Source organism: Sinohyriopsis cumingii, chromosome 11 (assembly GCF_028554795.1).
Source record: "Sinohyriopsis cumingii isolate HCF-2022 chromosome 11, ASM2855479v2, whole genome shotgun sequence".
Taxonomy (NCBI): Eukaryota; Metazoa; Mollusca; class Bivalvia; order Unionida; family Unionidae; genus Sinohyriopsis; species Sinohyriopsis cumingii.
In genome coordinates, this window is record NC_142971.1 from 55,195,849 (window position 1) to 55,216,925 (window position 21,077).

Genomic DNA, 21,077 nt, shown 5'->3' on the forward strand with positions numbered 1-21,077 from the left:
TTAAACCCTACAACAACAACAACAACAATATACATGAAGCATGTTCTTACAAACTATTTTGTTTATTTTATGTCCACATATAAATGTATCTTATTATCAATTATATTTTTTGTACTGGGAGTGCAACTATATGCTCTGTATGTAACAGAACCTTACAGGGACAATTAGTTCATGCAACTAATTGTGTCAATCTCTTTAAATTGGTTTAGTTCATATTTACGTGATAGGAAGCAACAAGTTACTATGGGAAATATCCACTCTACCCCCTATTACATAAGGCATTGTGTTCCCTGAGGCTCGGTACTGAGTCCCTTCTCTTATTTATCAATGACCTTTCACTCTATACTCAACATACAAATACTAGCATGTTTGCAGATGATGCAACAATTTCTTCATTAAGTAGCAATGTCTATACCCTGGAATGCAAACTAAGCTCAGACCTAACATCAAAAATGAGGAATGGTAAAAAAAAATAAGATGAAAATAATTGAGTCATTTAAGACAAAATGCATGCTTGTGGGAACATCTCAAAACTTGCAAAGCTAAAGAAGGTACATCAGTGTACACTAAAAATAAGGCAGATGAAAATATAAACAATGGGAAGCTATTAGGAATAATCACGGACATACATCGTAAGTGGGAAAAACAAGTAGGCAATGTGTATAGGTCCCTCACTTCCAAAATTTAATTGCATAGTAAACTAAAAAAGTACCTGACAAAGGACTCCAGAATTCTTTACCACAATGCTTATATACTTCATATGATTGACAAATGTTCAACGCTATGGGGAAATTATATTAATTCCCAAATAGACAGAATTCACAGGCTTCAAAAAGGAGCAGCTCAGCTGATTCTTGATGTCCCCATCATCATCATCAGACAGGCTCACATGATATCCCCATCTTCATCAGATAGGTTTACATGATGTCCCCATCATTGTCATCAGACAGGTTCACATGATGTCCCCATCATCATCAGACAGGTTCACATGATGTCCCCATCATCATCATCAGACAGGTTCACATGATGTCCCCATCATCATCATCAGACAGGCTCACATGATGTCCCCATCATCATCATGAGACAGGTTCACGTGACATACCCATTATCATCATCAGACAGTTTCACATAATTAAAATAGTTAAAAATAAATGAGAGAAGAAAAATTCTGAAAGCAGTTCTGGTTTTTAAATACCTCAAAGGAGAGTACATGACAATGCTATTCTACAAAACTTCTCCTCCCTATAATCTAAGGCCAAATTTTAACAACCATTTAGAATTACCAAAACCTTACATTGAATAACAACCATATATAATTACCAAAACCTTGCACTGAATAACAACCATTTAGAATTACCAAAACCTTACATAGAATAACAACCTTATATAATAATAATAATAAAAATAATGAGGACTTTGTATAGTGCCTAATCTTTAGAAGCTCTAAGTGCTTTACAAAATTAGACAACACCTATAAGATAAAAAACATATAATAATATTATTACAAAAACAAATACCATGAAATTAGAAAAAAACATTAAAAAATAAAAAAACATGCTGAGAATATTTCAGGTAGGAAACATTATTAGATCTTTAAGTTTGTTCTTGCAGTCGAAATAAGGGAGTTTAGAGAGCCCTCTTGAATGTGATCACTGTGTCTTTGTGTCTTAGTTCAGTGGGAAAATCATTCCACATTGCTAGTCCTTGGTATGCAAAAGAACACTGTCCATATGACTTTGTTTTCATAGTGGGAATAATGAGTATATGATTGTCAGAGGAGGAGCATACGCATCTTGCTGGTGTGTACACATGGATGAGATCGGATAGGTATGTAGGACTAGAGTCCGACAGTGAAATGTAGCACAGAGAACAAATTTTGTGTTTGATTCTGGATCAAATGGATAGCCAGTGTACGGTACAGAGCAGCGGGGAGGTGTGCTCTGATCATGGTACTCTAAGTATGATCCAAGCAGCTGTGTTTTGAAGTTTCTGGAGTAGATATTGAGATGAAACAGACAGAATTGAGTTACAATAGTCGTCTTGAAAGTACGAATGAACACAAGTGTTTTAGTGGCATAACTGAAAGATATTTGCGAATTGAGCTGATGCGTCTCAGCTCAAGATATGCAGCCTTGCATATGTTCATGACATGTTGGTGCAATGTGAGAGTACTGTCCAGAGTAACACCTAGGTTTTGTACTGATTGTGTGAATTTAATGTTGGCGTTGCTGATATTTATTGTTTGAGGTAAAGGATGTGAATGAGAAAGTCTTTGTGTTGTGATCAGAATGGCCTCAGTTTTATCATCATTCATCTGCAGCTTGTTACGTGTCATCCATGATTTCACATCAGAAATGCACCTCTCTACACCTTGGATGGTAGCATCAACTTCAGTTGGGTGGCTAGATTTGTATATTTGGGTGTCATCAGCGTACAATTGGTGAGACTCTGGATGATGATCTATGACACTTGAGAGCGGCTGAGTGTACAGAATGAAGAGAACAGGTCCAAGAACAGACCACTGTGGAACACCACAACATAGATCAACTGGGCTGGAGTGTATTCCATTTGCATATACAATTTGTGTCCTGTTGCCCAAGTAGGACTTGAACCACAGTAAGGTTGTATCATGAATGCCAAATACATGCTGGAGATGGTGAAGTAATATATCATGGTCTATTGTGTCAAATGCTGCAGACAAATTAAGGAGGGTGAGGACTTATCGGTAATCTTTCCGCTATCCAACGCAGAGAGAATGTAATTAACTACTTTTAGAAGAATATATAATTACCAAAACCTTGCACTCAGAATAACAACCATATATAATTATCAAAACCAGTACCCATGATGCACCCAAATCCTAGATATAGTTTGACTGTACCAGAACCCATGATGCACACAAGTCCTAGATATTGACTGTACCAGAACCCATTGCACATCATATACTTTGATCTACATTTTAACTGTACCAGAACCCATTACACACCAGAGACATATATCTGCATTTTAACTACCAAAACCAATTACACACCATAGACCTAGATCTACATTTTAACTGTACCAGAATCCATTACACACCAGAGACCTAGATCTACATTTAGACTGTACCAGAATCCATTACACATCATATACTTTGATCTGCATTTTAGTTGTACCAGAATGCATTACGCACCATAGACCTAGATCTACATTTTGACTGTACCAGAATCCATTACATATATATTTTGATCTACATTTTATCTGTACCAGAATCCATTACACACCATAGATCTAGATCTACATTTTGACTCTACCAGAATCCATTACACATCATATACTTTCATCTGCATTTTATGTGTACCAGAATGCATTACACACCATAGACATAGATCTACATTTTGACTGTACTATAATCAATTATACACCATAGACCTAGATTTCATTTTGACTGTACCATAATCCATTACACATGATATACCTTGATCTGCATTCTAAGTGTACCACAATCCATTAAACAACATAGACCTAGATCTACATTTTAACTGTACCAGAATCCATTCTGCATCACACACCATAAATCTAAGGTGCACTCAATCCCCATATCTACATTTCAGCTGTACCAGAATTCATTATGCCCCACAGACCTTGAATCTAAGATGCACTGTAGCCCTAGATCTTCATTAAAACTGTACCAGAATCCATTATGTACTACAATAGCCCTAGATCTTCATTAAAACTGTACCAGAATCCATGATGTACTACAATAGCCCTAGATCTACATTAAAACTGTACCAGAATCCATGATGTACTACAATAGCCCTAGATCTACATTAAAACTGTACCAGAATCCATGATGTACTACAATAGCCCTAGATCTACATTAAAACTGTACCAGAATCCATGATGTACTACAATAGCCCTAGATCTACATTAAAACTGTACCAGAATCCATGATGTACTACAATAGCCCTAGATCTTCGTTAAAACTGTACCAGAATCCATGATGTACTACAATAGCCCTAGATCTACATTAAAACTGTACCAGAATCCATGATGTACTACAATAGCCCTAGATCTTCATTAAAACTGTACCAGAATCCATGATGTACAACAATAGCCCTAGATCTTCGTTAAAACTGTATCAGAATCCATGATGTACTACAATTGCTCTAGATCTTCATTATAACTGTACCAGAATCCATGATGCACTACAATAGCCCTAGATCTTTATTAAAACTGTACCAGAATCCATGATGTACTACAATAGCCCTAGATCTACATTTAAACTATAAGAGAAGAAAGAAAAGTTTAACAAATCATAAATTATAAACTACTTTTAACAGTCATTGCCAAAACGGTCTATGAATGGGATATGCAGTCAGACAGAGACAGACAGACAGACAGACAGATGCATGTATTGCTATTTGTGTGTTTAAGTGTAATGGGATCAAGAACAAAATGTTGGTTCTAAGCAAAGGTTTAATATAAAAATGTTTTATACCAATATTTATCACACAGATTTTGCAAAAAAGTTTGATTCAAAATAACGTGTTTTATGCAGAAAATCTGCAGATCTTATCAATAGTACAAGGTATACACAAAAGTATCATTCAAAATGTAAGTGCTGGCCTAACTGCATAGATAACTATTTTTGTATAAAATAAAACACTATACAGTATATGGATGTAGAGCACTATATGTAGTAAAAAAGTATATAGTTCTAAATCACCTATACACATCTACAATTTATACATATACAAACTATACATGTACAGACTATACATGTACAAGCAGAGTAGTCTGATCCACTGTCATGGCCAATGTATCAATGTATATATATATATATATATATATATATATATATATATATATATATATATATATATATATATATATATATATATATATATATATATATATATATATATATATATATATATATATATAATCTGATGATCAATGTATCCATATATCCACTGATACATAATGTGATGACCAATGTATCAATAGATCAACTAATACATAATGTGATGACCAAACAATAAGTAGATCAGCTGATACATAATATGATGACTGATGTATCAATATACCTACTTATACATACTGTATTGGCTAATGTATCAATAGACCAACTGATACATACTGTATTGGCTGATGTATCAATATACCTACTGATACATACTATATTGGCTAATGTATCAAAAGACTTACTGATACATACTGTGATCAATGATTCAGTAGATATACTGTGGTGGCTTAGCAAATATGATATAATTTTAGGACAGATTTAAATCAATGCTGTTTACACATTGGTATAGGTTATCAACAAGGAAATAGAAAAAAGGAGAGCCAAATGTAATGAGAGACATTAATGCTAAGTACATAGTATGAATACTGTAAATATTGCAATGTCATTAAATAACTTTAAATATAGATTTATTTTTCTGGAGAATAACATGAGAAAAGAAAGGAAAGTGAATCTTTTGGCTCAATAAATTGCTCTGAGGTATATATTTAGCATTTTTTTCTCCCCATTTTTTCATTCTGGTAAACTAGCAAAATTACAATCACAGGATACAAATTAAAAAAAAAACATGTTTTGGAGTACGATATCAAAGAATATATTATATCAAGAAATGGAATATGATATCAAGGAATGGAGTAAGATATCAAGGAATGTATTCTAATGTCAAAGATTGGAATATCATATCAAGGATTGGAATATGATATCAAGGACTGATATATGATATCAAGGATATACATCAGTCATGTCACATTTTAAATAAGTCAGTGGATAACTAGGTTATTACAGATCATTTGTTCATACATGAAACATTCCAACAAAAATATGATTTACAGCAGAACCTGCCCAATCAGATACCTGAGTACATTTAAATCTGCTACAAGGGATATGCAAGGGAAATGTACTGCTCCTTTTTGGATATGTCTATTCTATATTGAGGGAATATTCTAGATGGAATTTAAAATCCTGAAGAATTAAGAAACCCATAAAAGCTATTTTTTTATTAGCTGATATCCTATACTTGTTGACTCTTAAAGGTTGATATGTGCTGAATCTCTGGCAATTATGGTCACAAAATTTGGTCGTCTTTATCTAATTTGATGGATTGTGTTTCATTTCAATGAATACCAAATAAACTATAGGTTATTTCAATTAAAAATTACAACTGAGTGCAGGGGTATCTTGGGACAGTGTTCTTATGATATTCACTACTTGATTTGGATCTATATAAAGTCCTGAACAAAATCCACACATTTAAAAAAAAGTGGTAAATTAAAGGCAGATAGTTTGATCTTTTACATTACAGCTCTTAACTTTTATTTTCCAACCCATAAAGAAAAAACCTAGAACTACTACAAATGCAAAGTCCTTAACTTGCTATATGTTTTGCAGGCCATAAGCAATGGAACTTGTGTTGGGCAACCAAAGTTAGAAGAATGGGCAATCAGGGAATATAACTCTTTGGGCAACCAATGTTAGAGGAATGGACAATCGGGGAATATAAATCTTTAGGCAACCAAAGTTAGAAGAATATGCAATCAGGGAATATAACTCTTTGGGCAACCAAAGTTAGAAGAATGGGCAATCAGGGAATAGAACTCTGTCAAATGATATTCTGCTATAAGTCATTTAATATTTCATCAGTATAAAAATGCTTAATGAATTTAATTGAAATCCAACATTTCTTTGTAAAGTATGCTGTGGAAACTAAATGGGGACAATCAGGGTCCATAACTCCTCCAAATGATAATGTGAAATGCTGTAAATTGTTGTTGCAATTGTTGTTTTAGGTTTAATGCCATTTTTCAGCACATGATAGGCTAGAAATGGCAGAAAATGCTGGAAGTAAAAATAACTAAAGACTATAAATGCTGTCATTGAATGACAGGCCATCAGGAAGTATAACTCTAAATAATGTCATGGAATAACAGGCCATCAGGGAGCATAACTCAATAAATGTTGTCAGTGAATGACAGGCCTTCAGGGAATACAACTCTGTAAATACTGTCATTGAATGACAGGCCATCAGGGAGTATGACTATAAATGCTGTCACTGAATGACAGGCCTTCAGGGAATACAACTCAATAAATGCTGTCATTGAATTACAGCCCATCAGGGAGTATAACTCTATAAATGTTGTCATTGAATGACAGGCCTTCAGGGAATACAACTCTATAAATACTGTCATGGAAAGACAGGTCATCAGGGAGGACAACTCTATAACTGCTGTCATGAAATGATAGGCCATAAGGGGGTATAACTCTATAAATGTTGTTATGAAATAATAGGCCATCAGGGGGTACAACTCTATAAATGCTGTCATTGAATGACATGCCATCAGGGAGTATAACTCTATAAAAACTGTCATGGAATGCCAGACCATCAGGGAGTATAACTCTATAAATGATGTTATGAAATGCTGCTGGAAATCTAGCAGGTTTGGCTGAAATTAAAGAAGCCTTAGTAAAGCTGTGAGGCACAAATCAAAGTCAGATGGACAGGCAATAAGCAGGCATACCTACTATAAATGATGTTGTGGAATGCTGGAAATCTCACTCATTAAAGGTCACACTGTTATACAGCTGCATATTAATTTTGTTGACATCCAAGAAATGTTAGTAAAGTAGCCATGTAAGCCAAAGCCAGAAAGACGGACAATCATAATGGCATAATTCTTGTATTTGTTGTCCTGGAAATCTTGGAAATCAAAGTCCTTTAAGGTCTCATCGATAACAATCCAAATACCAAAACAGCCTTGATTTGTTATTTCTGCAGAAACTAAATTAGGAGGATTGGAGAATAGGAGACATAAATCCTGTAAATGATGCTGCAGAATGTTGTAAATCAATCAAGGTCTCAGAAAGGTAAAGCCCAATAACAAACTTTGGTTGAAATCCAACATACACTATTAAAATTATACTGCAGAAATTAAAATAAGGAAACTGGGCAATCAGGAGGCATAACTCCTGTAAATGATGACATGAAATGCTAGAAACTGAACTCACTGAATGTATCATAAGTACTAAGTTCAATGCTAAATCTAAATGAAGTTTAATAATCCTTGAGAAAATTTAACTGTCAAATGGAAAGGCAGTCAGGGGCCATAAACTGCTATCTTTTGGAAGCATAATTCTTTCTAGAGGACAGACAGATGGCAGCACAATGTGATCAAGTTAGCTGTGCTGAATTCATCAAGCAGGGCCCTAATTATTCTAATAATATCCCTTAATGATTCTCTTTGATAATGTCAATTTATTTGAACTAAGATCAAATCTAAAACAAAGATAAAAGAAATTCTATTAAAAATGCACAGGGAACTATCGATGGTGAAAGCATTAATACAAATTACAGATAATTTTTCTTGTTAATATGACACATATTTGCAATGCCCCAACTGAAAAAATTACATATTTGTATACAACATTTCCCCTCTCACAATTGGCTACCCACTCATGTGAGGCCTTCTCATTGCAAACATGTACAGTAAGGCTGATGAGGTACTTTGGAGACCAACAAGTTTTGCTGTCTTATACTGCTAAAAAACCCACAAAATTTAATATGTAGCTGATATGCCTTTTTGGGACTCCTTTCTGATTGGCCTTATTGGGACTCCTGACTGATTCACCTTATTGGGTCTCCTGTGTGATTGGCCTCATTGGCATTCCTGATTTACCTTATTGGGACTCCTGATTGATTGACCTTATTGGGACTCCTGTCTGATTGGCCTTGTTGGGACTCCTGACTGATAGACCTTATTGGGATCCCAGTCTTGAGTGGTATAATTCTAGTGAATTTTCACTAGTTTACTGTTTTGATTTTGTCATGCATGAGAGTTTATTACTTTTAAAATGCCATCTTTGCATTGTAATCAGGGTGCCATCAAAGGAGGTAGGGGGCATTTGAATGTTCACTACTGTTAAAATGCCATCTTTTCAATGTAAACAGGGTGCCATCTTGGGAGGCATGGGACAATTGAATGAAAGCAAGGGATGTTCTGAGTACAGTGTTTGGAAATATACAACCTGACACAGTATGTAAGGCATTCTAGCCATCAAAAAATAACAACTGGAAATAATTTTCTTCAATTCCTAAGGTATCATGTTTTCTCCTTTTTCAAATCATGTCATCACAGAACCAATTTTTGAAAAATACAAGGAGTTTGATTGGTGCTAGAACAAGTACTAAAGTATTATAACTATGAGTTGGGTACATCATAGCCTGGAGTATGAATTTGATACTTGAGTATACAATAAAAAGGGGAGACAAGTTCTTTTCATTCTTAACTCTGCTAATGGTAATGAATGGGACTTTGTAAAGGCAACCTATGAGGATTTTATTCTCATTTCAATTAAATTTCTCAAAGGCAACCAATGGGACATTTCATCTCATTTTAGTTAAATCTGCTAATGGCAACCAATGGGACTTTTATTCTTTCTTGTTGATTATCTCTATGTAAAGTTTAAATAAAACTGTTTAGAAACACAAGGGAAGATGATTTCACCAACTATGTGTGACCTAATAAAAGCTGTATTAATGTTCAACTTTTCAAAACAAGTCTGCTTAGAGTTCTACCTTTGAAAAATGACAACTCATTTTCCTACATTTAAATGACCTAAGGTCATGTTAGAAAGACATGGAACATTGATGGAATAATAACTGTGTTTCTTAATGATGCAACATTAACTTTGTGTTTCCTATGGATACAACATATACTGTGTGTTTCTTATCGATGCAGCATACCGTATAAGTTGGGACACCGCATTTGTTGGGACACCATACATTTATTTTAAAAGTAATTGCTTTATGCACTGTATGTTCTGGGACACATCATTTTTTTCGAGTTGTAAGTTGTGGGATACCCTTTAAATCATTTGAAAATTACATGTCTGAAAATGCACTCAGACATAAATTTTAGTAAAGAAACTTTATAATAAAAAAAACTCTGAGTGTTTTTTGTTTAAATTTTTCTTCCAGATGCAAATTTGCTAAGAACAAGAGCTCAGGTAAGAATTAATCATTTGTGTATATGAGAACGAGTTCAACTTTTTCTGTTCTAATTTATGCTTCAACAAAGTTTTTTTAAAATTAAATGTCAAGGTTTATTTGCCGTTCGTGCTCGTTACACGACTTATTTTGGCAAAATGAATATTGATGAGCACAGTATAAACTATTCACTGTAATTATGTAAAAATAAATTCACAGAGAGAGAGATACCGGTAGATAGTGATGGTACAGAGTGATTGATAAACATACTAATTCCAAAACCAAACATATTTATTTTCACAGCAGTGATATCTGACATAATGACAAGTACTGCTGAACAAACTTGAATGCTGCTAATATATTTAATTTAAATCCTTCAATCTGTCCATATTATTAATTGCCCACTCAACCTCCTCAGGCTCAAATCCATCAAATTCGTCCTCCTCACTGCCATCACATTCAGTATCTCTTATGATATTGTCCTCACATCCATTCAAGTTATTGTTAATACCACAAACTTCAAATGATTTTTGGATCATATCTGGCTTGTCCCAAAGTGATTCAAACATCTTTGATTTACACACCAGTGATATCTGACATACCGGTAATCCAAGTACTGCTGAACAAACATAAATGTCGCTAATATATTTTAAAAAACCTGTTGCCCAGTTCCTACTGGCTTGAAACTCAAAACGAATTTTTATACAGTTTTTAATGGTATTGGAAGCATATATTCTTTTTACCTAATTTATATGATCATTATATGACACACTGATTAGAAAAAGTCAAGTTAGTCTTGCCTTTTTATAACCAAAGGTCACAAAAGAGAAGTCAGTTCTATTTCAAACTATTTCTAGACATGTACAAGTAACTTTACTCTTAATCCATCCTTTGTCAGTTTAATGCTAAGTGTTGATAGGGTTTTCTCATTAAAGTAACTTTACTAAAAGAGTCTTTTAGGTAGAATTTCATAAGCCATTACTTTGTTTCACTGGTCAGTTTCCACACCAACCAGTCAGAAGAAAGAGATTTGTTTCTAACAATACTGTCAACACCTAGATTGCTGTCTATGACAAAAACTGCATAACATGAATCAGAACTATCAACATATGGGAAAGAATATATCCATCATGTTTTCTGAGCTAAATAGTTAAATTAGTACTGATTAGTTTGAATAGCATCCCTTGTGCTAGCTGCACTCTGTTTATAAATAGATGTTTTATGTTCTTGTATTAATATGAAAAACCTCCAAAGCAATCACTGAGAGACCAGTCAAAATGATGGTCTATTGTACAATGTTATGGTTCTTTACACCCTCTCCTCTTTCCTCCCTTGATTATATCGAACTTGCAAATGGCCAAAACAACTATAAAAATAGAAATCGGTTAACTGACAAAAAAATCTCATCCCTGCATAACCTGTATTTACATCTTGTACCACAAAAGACAAACTAAAGTTTCCATGCTGGCACTTATACATTTTAATGCATTAATTTAGAACAGTTTTCAATATCAATTAAGCAAAACAATAGGAGAAGCTATTCCATTTTTAACAAGCATCATATAGACAGGACATAATTGAGTCACCCCACTTATGTAAAGAATCCTGCAGAAAATATCCATGATCCATCACTTATGTAAAGACTCCTATAGAAAATACCCATGATCCATCACTTATGGAAAGACCCCTATAGAAAATACCCTATGGTCCATCACTTATGTAAAGACTCCTATAGAAAATACCCATGATCCATCACTTATGGAAAGACCCCCATAGAAAATACCCTCTGGTCCATCACTTATAAAAAGACCCCTATAGAAAATATCTATGGTGCATCACTTATGGAAAGACCCTATAGAAAATACCCTATGGTCCATCACTTATGGAAAGACTTATATAGAAAATACCCTATGGTCCATCACTTATGTAAAGACTTCTATAGAAAATACCCATGATCCATGACTTATGGAAGGACCCCTATAGAAAATACCCTATGGTCCATCACTTATGGAAAGACCCCTATAGAAAATACCTTATGGTCCATCTTACTAAATTTTTAGTCTACCTACAGTTTTATTGCATGACCAAGCACAAATATTTATTGCTGCAACTTGTTTGAAATGGATACTAAGTTTGATTCAAATACTTGTTTGACATGCGTACTAAGTTTGGTTTAAATACTTGTTTGACATGGATACTAATTTTGGTTTAAATACTTGTCTAACGGATACTAAGTTTGTTGAAATATTTGTTTGACATGGATACATAGTTTGCTGAAATACTTGTTTGACATGGATATTAAGTTGGTTGAAATACTTGTTTGACATGGATACTAAGTTGGTTGAAATAATTGTTTGACATGTTAGCTAAGTTTGTTGAAATACTTGTTTGACATGGATACTAAGTTTGTTGAAACACTTGTTTGACAGGGATACTAAGTTTGTTGAAACACCCAAGTCTACCAAGCATCACTTACATTGTTGTGGCAATTACAAGGATGGCATAAAATGTACATGTTAAGACTGTAAGTAAGAGGATATCTTAACACATTAACCCCTGGTGACGAGTTTATGTGGTAGGAGGTAGTAGCCTACTGCCAAGCTCTGTAGCATCAAAGTCATGTATGATACACTAAAGTTGGTGGTATTATAGAAAGGTAGACAGATGTAGCTCTATAATGATACCAAATAACCTGGAAGTTCTAGTCGTACTACAAAATACAGAGGGAAAAACCTCATTTTTGGACCCAATTTTGTTAAACCCAAAATTCACCCATGGTCGGAAACCGATTTTTTGTCCGAATTTTAGACTTATTGGACGAAGATCTAAGGCAGACTGGTATGAACTGCAAACACACAGATGAACCTGTGCAAAAAGTAGGATGAGATGAGCATTTGGAATAAAAAGTGGTCTCAATATGAAAATAATGGGTCTGTTAAGTACGAGCCAAATAGCCAATGAAAAATAATGTTTCTAATACAACTAGGCATTATGTTATTGGAAAATCACCTGGAAATTTATTTATTAGGATTTATTCAGAAATAGCTTTGAAAATGTGTTTCCTACTCGAATTTCAGGGGAAAACAACAAAAACCTCCAGGGGTTAATGTGTTAAAGACTGTATAAGTTGTAAAATGAAATGCATCACATGTCAAACAATATCTGAAAGACTGCATCACATGTCATATCATATCTTAACAACTGCAACATATATATCTTAAAGACTGCTACACATGTCATATGATATCTGAAAGACTGCTACACATGTCATGTGATATCTTAAAGACTGCTGCACATGTCAAATGATATCTGAAAGACTGCATCACATGTCATATGATATCTTAACAACTGCAACATATATATCTTAAGGACTGCTACACATGTCATATGATATCTTAAAGACTGCTACACATGTCAAACAATATCTGAAAGACTGCTACACATGTCATATAATATCTTAAAGACTGCTACACATGTCATATAATAATTGAAAGACCACTACAGATGTCATATGATACCTTAAAGGATGCTACATGTCATATAATATCTTAAAGACTGCTATACATGTCATATGATATCTGAAAGACTGCAACACATGTCATATGACATCTTAAAGACTGCATCACATGTCATGTATCTTAAAGACCGCTACACATGTCATATGATATCTGAAAGACTGCATCACATGTCATATGACATCTTAAAGACTGTTACACTTGTCATAAGATATCTTAAAGATTACTACATGTATCATATGATATCTTAAAGACTACATCACATGTCATGTATCTTAAAGACTGCATCACATATCATATATCTTAAAGATTACATTACATATCATATGATATTTTAGAGACTTCATTACATGTTATTTGATATCTTAAAGACTGCATCACATGCAATAAAATAAAGACAAATACTACATAAAATGATCCAGTAAATGATCTTCAGAAATGTATCACAGGCAAAGGATCAGATGAAAATATTGTCAATTTATGAGATAATACACTTTAAATTTGTTTTAGTCACTCTACTGTTTCATTTGAATTGTGGCAATGTAATACTACACTAAAAATTGTACAAAACTTGTATAAAGATCCAAACAACATATAATCGAACCCATGCAAGTGGAAAGCCATAAAAGCAAACATTAAAACCGTATAGTTATTGGTTTTACACAGAAACTATAAAGTGATATGTGTTACACATAAACACATTAAAACTGTAAAGTGACCAGTGTTACACATAATGAAACTAAAAAAGAGAAGACAGTGCTTAAACCACTAAACTAACATGTAAATAATTATAAAATTGAGTAACTAAATACATAGCCTTCTATGCTCCCCTAAAGCAAATCCAGGATTTGTAAACTGTGACACTTACAGATAAAATTTCATCATATACAATTATAAACCTTATAAAGGTCTAATTAAAATAATGCAGAGAATGGCCTTGACATGTTGTGTGCCCTCTTCTGCAATGTCTAATTAAAATCATACAGAGGCTGGCCTTGACATGATGTGTGCCCTCTTCTGCAATGTCAAATTAAAATCATACAGAGGCTGGCTTTGACATGCTGTGCCATCTTCTGCAATGTCTAATTAAAATCATACAGAGGCTGGCCTTGACATGATGTGTGCCATCTTCTGCAAGGTCAAATTAAAATCATACAGAGGTTGGCCTTGACATGATGTGTGCCCTCTTCTGCAAGGTCAAATTAAAATCATACAGAGGTTGGCCTTGACATGATGTGTGCCTTCTTCTGCAAGGTCAAATTAAAATCATACAGAGGCTGGCCTTGACATGATGTGTGCCCTCTTCTGCAATACAACAACAATTAATACTGATAGGTTTTCTACACAAGACAAAGTATAAAGTGTTTTGATTGGATGATCTGCCCTTGAGAATCAGCTAGCATTGGGAAGTTTTATTAGCATCTGCATATTGTTCTACAGGGAACATTTTACGTGGTAAGTAGACATTCCTGGTAACAGTGTATGAATTTACTCTCTGCTCTGCACCTTGAGGATTCATAGATCCAACCTGTAATTGGAAAAATAAAAATGAATTCTAATAAACAATCCTCATATAATGGTATTTTGGCTGCCTAATATTTTCATAACAGAACATTGACAAATATCAAACACTTCAATTATTTCTACTGAAGTAAAGAAAATATTTAAAAAGTGAGGTTCAGAGACATATAATTAATTACAAAAATGAAATTATCTAAGTTATTATTTTCCTTGACTACATAAAATAAAACTGAAAAATGACAATTCTGTAAAGGACATTATGAGATAATTGATAAAAATCTTAAGTCTGATTCACTACATCATTTATAAAAATCTGGAGTCTGATTCACTACATCATTTATACAAATCTGGAGTCTGATTCACTACATCATTTATACAAATCTGGAGTCTGAGTTAACTAAACTGTTGTAACTTTAGTCATGATTTCATAAACATGGGATGTTTTTAATGCCCAAAATATGAACTCACTAAATCACAAACCATATGTGTAACCAATGGATTATTTTTTCTTCATAATGTGCTGCTCTCATAAAAGACTGATAATACTTCTATAAATATATATTGTCATTTTACATATGTAAAAATATATTAAATAACACAGAATCCAGCTCATGACAAAATATATACTTTAATTTATGAAAATACTGAGGAGCATATTTCAATTAAACAATATAACCTGAATGATAGACACAAAATCATTAAGAATTTTGAAGAAAAAGAACCTCTTAATAGCAGTTAGTTTCTGTATTTTAACTATACTGCACAGCAATGATGTTGATTCTATCCAATATCCTATTATCAATTTCAGTGTGAATTGTGTTAATTGTATATTTGCCAAGTGACCCAGCTACCAAAAAACATGTTATCAAAGCACTCATGCAAGCTGATGGAAAACAGCATTCTACTATTACCCTCACCAACATGCCCAAGACAAAATACTGTCACCAGTAATCTTATTTGCAAGCAATTTATGTACACAGTTCTATACTTGATAAAACAAAATCTCTCTTAAGTACATGTAAAAATGATAATAAAAAAAAATGTTAGCTTCCAAAAAATCACCACAAACCACCAATCATGAAAAACAGTTCCTACAGTAGGAATGTATTTATAGGGCTTATACAGCACAATCCTGGCCATATAATACTGCTAGAATATTACACAATAACATTGGTAAACTAAACAAAAACAGTCATTAGACATGTATTGTATATACTGTACAGTCTGATCCACTTAAATGCAAAGATCGCTTAAGTGCATAGTGAAAGTATGGTCTAATTTTTCATTGTAAATATACATGAATTCTGCTTAAATGCATACTCTGCTTATATGCATAGCTTATGTCCAGTCCTGAGGCTATGCATATAAGCGGAGTTGACTGTACTAAAATATTAATTAATTGTTTTGCATATGGATTGCAGTCATATAGAACATTAATTAAACATTAACAACTTCAGTTTACCTTATGAAACTGCTCATTGGCTGATACTGACCAGAAGAAAAATATTAGAGCAGGTGGTCAGGTAATTTGGCTGCATGACCCTTAGAATATTTACTTCAAACTGGTCAAGTAATTTTTTTTCTTTCTTTAGAAGTCTTAAAAATTTTGAAAGGTCTAAGTGCCTGTATACTGTATCAAATTTGGCCCAATTCTCTTGGCCATTGTTTTAAAAGATCATTTATTGATATATTTATTATTACTAGGCAAGGTTGTGTCATTATTATTATTAGGCATGGTTGTATCATTATTATTATTATTATTAGGCATGGTTGTATCATTATTATTATTATTATTATTATTATTATTATTATTATTATTATGCATGGTTGTATCATCATCATCAGTATTATTATTATTATTATTATTATTATTATTATTATTATTAGGCATGGTTGTATCATCATCATCAGTATTATTATTATTATTATTATTATTATTATTATTATTATTAGGCAAGGTTGTATCATTATTATTATTATTATTATTATTATTATTATTATTATTAGACAAGGTTGTTTCATTATTATTATTAGGCATGGTCGTTGTACTTGATGCAGCTTGACATCATTTGCATAAACCTCAATAGCCTTTACACCAAAATTTCCCTCTATCAAACTAATTCAGTTCTGATAAGGTGTTTTGAGAAGCTAAGTTTGTCATCTTATTCATTTTCAATAATGTCAGCCATGTTTGATGGTTGATCAACATCATTTGTAAAAAAAAACAAAAAACTTAAAGGCAGTAATGCTAGATGCTTTCAGTCATATTTGCTGAAATTCTGTTGAGTAACATGTCAGAATACTCGATGACACTGATAGTTTTAATCTGTCCTGGGGACTCTGAAAAGAATTAAACAAATAACAAAAGCTAGCAACAGTAAGGGAATCCAAATTAAATATGAACAAAACACCTCCATATTGTGAGTTTATTTAGTACTAATACCAATGGCCCACTACAATGCTACTGAATTTAAGAAAAATATAAACTTTCAAATCTTTTGACTTACTGTCTAAAATTTTCAGAAAATTTGCAACATGTAGCAGGAATCCCTAATTTAAGTTCACTAGTTAATGATGGTAATAATTCCATTCAATACATATTAGATGTTAAATATCAGCACACAAATTATTGCAATAACGTTGAGAAGCTTTTATTAAAACCAAGTACCATAAAATGTTTATTGAAAAATCTATTGTAATTTACCACATTATCATCTTTAAGCTGATTTGATATGTTGTCTGATCTATCAAAACATGGGAATATTGTATTTTAGCACATAAGTAATGTTATGGTAATTACAAGTTGAAAATATGTAAATAATTCCATTCAATAAAGTTAATATTTCTGAAGAAATTATGCAAATATATATATATATATATATATATATATATATATATATATATATATATATATATATATATATATATATATATATATATATATATATATATATATATATATATATATATATATATTCTAACAACCATAAAGTAAAAGTTGTAGCTTGCATCATTCATTACTAATGTTTGCTTGGTTTGTTTATCTTTCAAGGGCAGCTTACTTTCTACTGTGGCTTAATTTCTGATGAGGCATATTCTCAGGGGCAGATTTTCAAGTACAAATACTGGCAGACAATGGGAAAATGTTCTTGATATGTAGTGTAAGAATTTGAATATATTACAAGATCATAAATGTGAACATTCACAATTTCTATTGAAATTGCAGGCTTTTAAACCAAGATAAGGCAATTTTCCACATCAAGTATCATTTGATTGTGTATGAAAAGAATCTTAACCAATATTGCAAATAGAAAACCATATTGTCCTATTACAACTTCTAAGCATGTTTCAAGTCTCAGGATAAACTCAACAAGAATAGTACAATTAATAGTACATTATACACCTGAACCATCTTGCCAAAAGTATCATAAATGGTACATTGTACACCTTGAACCATCTTGCCAAACGTACCATAAATGGTACATTATACACCTTGAACCATCTTGTCAAAAGTATCATAAATGGTACATTATATGCCTGAACCATCTTGCCATGAGTATCATAAATGGTACATTATACACCTTGAACAATCTTGCCAAAAGTATCATAAATGGTACATTATACACCTTGAACCATCTTGTCAAAAGTATCATAAATGGTACATTATACACCTTGAACCATCTTGTCAAAAGTATCATAAATGGTACATTATACACCTTGAACCATCTTGCCAAACGTACCATAAATGGTACATTATACACCTTGAACCATCTTGTCAAAAGTATCATAAATGGTACATTATACACCTTGAACCATCTTGTCAAAAGTATCATAAATGGTACATTATACACCTTGAACCATCTTGCCAAACGTACCATAAATGGTACATTATACACCTTGAACCATCTTGTCAAAAGTATCATAAATGGTACATTATACACCTTGAACCATCTTGCCAAAAGTATCATAAATGGTACATTATACACACTGAACCATCTTGTCAAAGGTATCATAAATGGTACATTATGCACATGAACCATCTTGCCATCAATATCACACATGGTACATTATATGCCTGGACCATCTTGCCAAAAATATCATGAATGGTACATAATATATACACAAACCATGTTTAGAAATCATCTCTGTAGGTACTAGAAGGCCATGGTTTACTCAAGAGTTTGTAATTTCTCAATGACTTTCAAATTTGGTGCATAGTCTTGAAAAAACCTTACTGTGTAGTAGCCATTGCTTATTTAATGATCATGATCTTTGACCTGTAGACCCAGAGAATCAATACATTTCTTTCTTAACTCAAGTGCAAGCCATTGAAAAAGTTTTGGTCAAGTAACCAATCTGATTAAAATAAAGATGAACTTATCACTAATTGGTCTAATGGACATTGATAAGAGGTAAATTTCTGGTGACCTTTTTATTCACCAATCAATTTACAGCTTTCATACTGCTGAAAGTGAAAATTGGCAGGTGAAGCATCATTACTAATGATAACTCTAACATGAAGTGCAAGGCTTTTTCTGATAGGCTGCTAAATATATGTGGACCAGTAATTCCAAATGTCTCTAGAAAATGAAATCCGTGCCTGTCAGATCTCCAGTATCTTACTCTAAAACAACCATTTTTGTTTTTTTACAAAATCCATTTTGCCTTGAATCACAGTGACTTGTGGTGACGGCATATGGTCAAGAACTAAAATGTGACGTAAACCACTGACCTTATGACCATCAATTCAACAGACTTCTTCCTTATTCTATTTGCAAATCACTCAAAACATTTTGTTCAAGTCTGTCATGTTATATTTTACTTTGTTATGACTTTGATGTATAACTATGGTCTGTGACACACTATCTAGTCATGATAGAAAAGTCTTAGTTACATTTCTGCTTGGTGTGACCCTCACGATACATACATATACATATATATATATATATATATATATATATATATATATATATATATATATATATATATATATATATATATATAATCATATACGAATGTTTGATGTTAAATATTTTTACATGTTCAAAGTTATACAAGGATACATGTCACAGAATTACATCCTCTTTTAGCATGACCTTGACCCTGAGATAGATGATGTAACTGTGATATGTAACACACCAAGCATGCAATGAACCATTTTGTCTTAATATTAACTCAGGCAAAGTTTTAGGAAAAGCAATGATTGGATGGATAGAAAATGCCATAACATTTAAAACACCTGATTTAAGATATGGGCATATAAAAATGAACATTAAACATGTTAATTCTGTATTGATTGATACAAAATTTTACAATGACAGAATATGTTATTTCTGTGTTAACTGCTACATAATTTGACAAGAACATTTTGACATGTAATTTTGAAAATCAGTTTTATGCCAACAAAGACAACTTTTGCAATGATTTATTGATGAGAATAAAACAATCTTTGAATGGGTGGCTTATTTTATAAATGGATTACTTTTGTGCAAACCAATGTAGGAATTGGATGGCTTACTTTTCAGAACAAAATATTTGGAATTGGACAGCTGACTTTTGAGAGCAAAACAATCTAAAAGTAGATTGATTATTTATAGGACAACTTCCTTATGATAGCAAAGCACTCTAGGAATTGGATGGGTTATTTATAGGACAGCTTACTTATGACTGCAAAACACTCTAGGAAATGGATAGGTTATTTATAGGACAGCCTACTTATTATAGCAAAGCAGTAGGAATATGGATGAGTTACTTATAGGACAGCATACTTATGACAGCAAAACACTCAATGAATTAAATGGGTTAATTATAGGACAGCTTACTTATGACAGCAAAACACTCAATGAATTAAATGGGTTATTTATAGGACAGCTTACTTATGACAGCAAAACACTGTAGGAATTGGATGGATTATTTACAGGGTAGGCTTTATTTGAATAGTTTAGGGTACAAGCCACAATGCAAGAATACAAACATTTGGACAATATGATGTTATCATAGAAAGCTGATAAAGGACTACTAGCATCATGATGTTTTTGTATAATGTATTCAAACT

General features: G+C 32.7%; 1 protein-coding gene across 4 annotated transcripts in view; it reads right to left on the reverse strand.

Annotated features, from left to right (window-relative positions):
• Positions 1–4,444: 4,444 nt before the first annotated feature.
• The window catches only part of LOC149788485 (uncharacterized), a 75,294-nt gene continuing 58,661 nt past the window's right edge, over positions 4,445–21,077 (reverse strand). For 2 of the 4 annotated variants that reach the window (XM_089974474.1, XM_089974472.1), the window contains one exon: positions 4,445–15,029. In XM_089974474.1, the coding sequence (XP_089830600.1) occupies positions 14,898–15,029 (132 nt within the window). In that variant the 3' untranslated portion in view covers positions 4,445–14,897. Of the gene's footprint in view, positions 15,030–17,726; positions 17,767–21,077 lie in introns of all 4 variants that reach the window. The other 2 variants (XM_089974476.1, XM_089974473.1) reach the window with 2 other exon arrangements.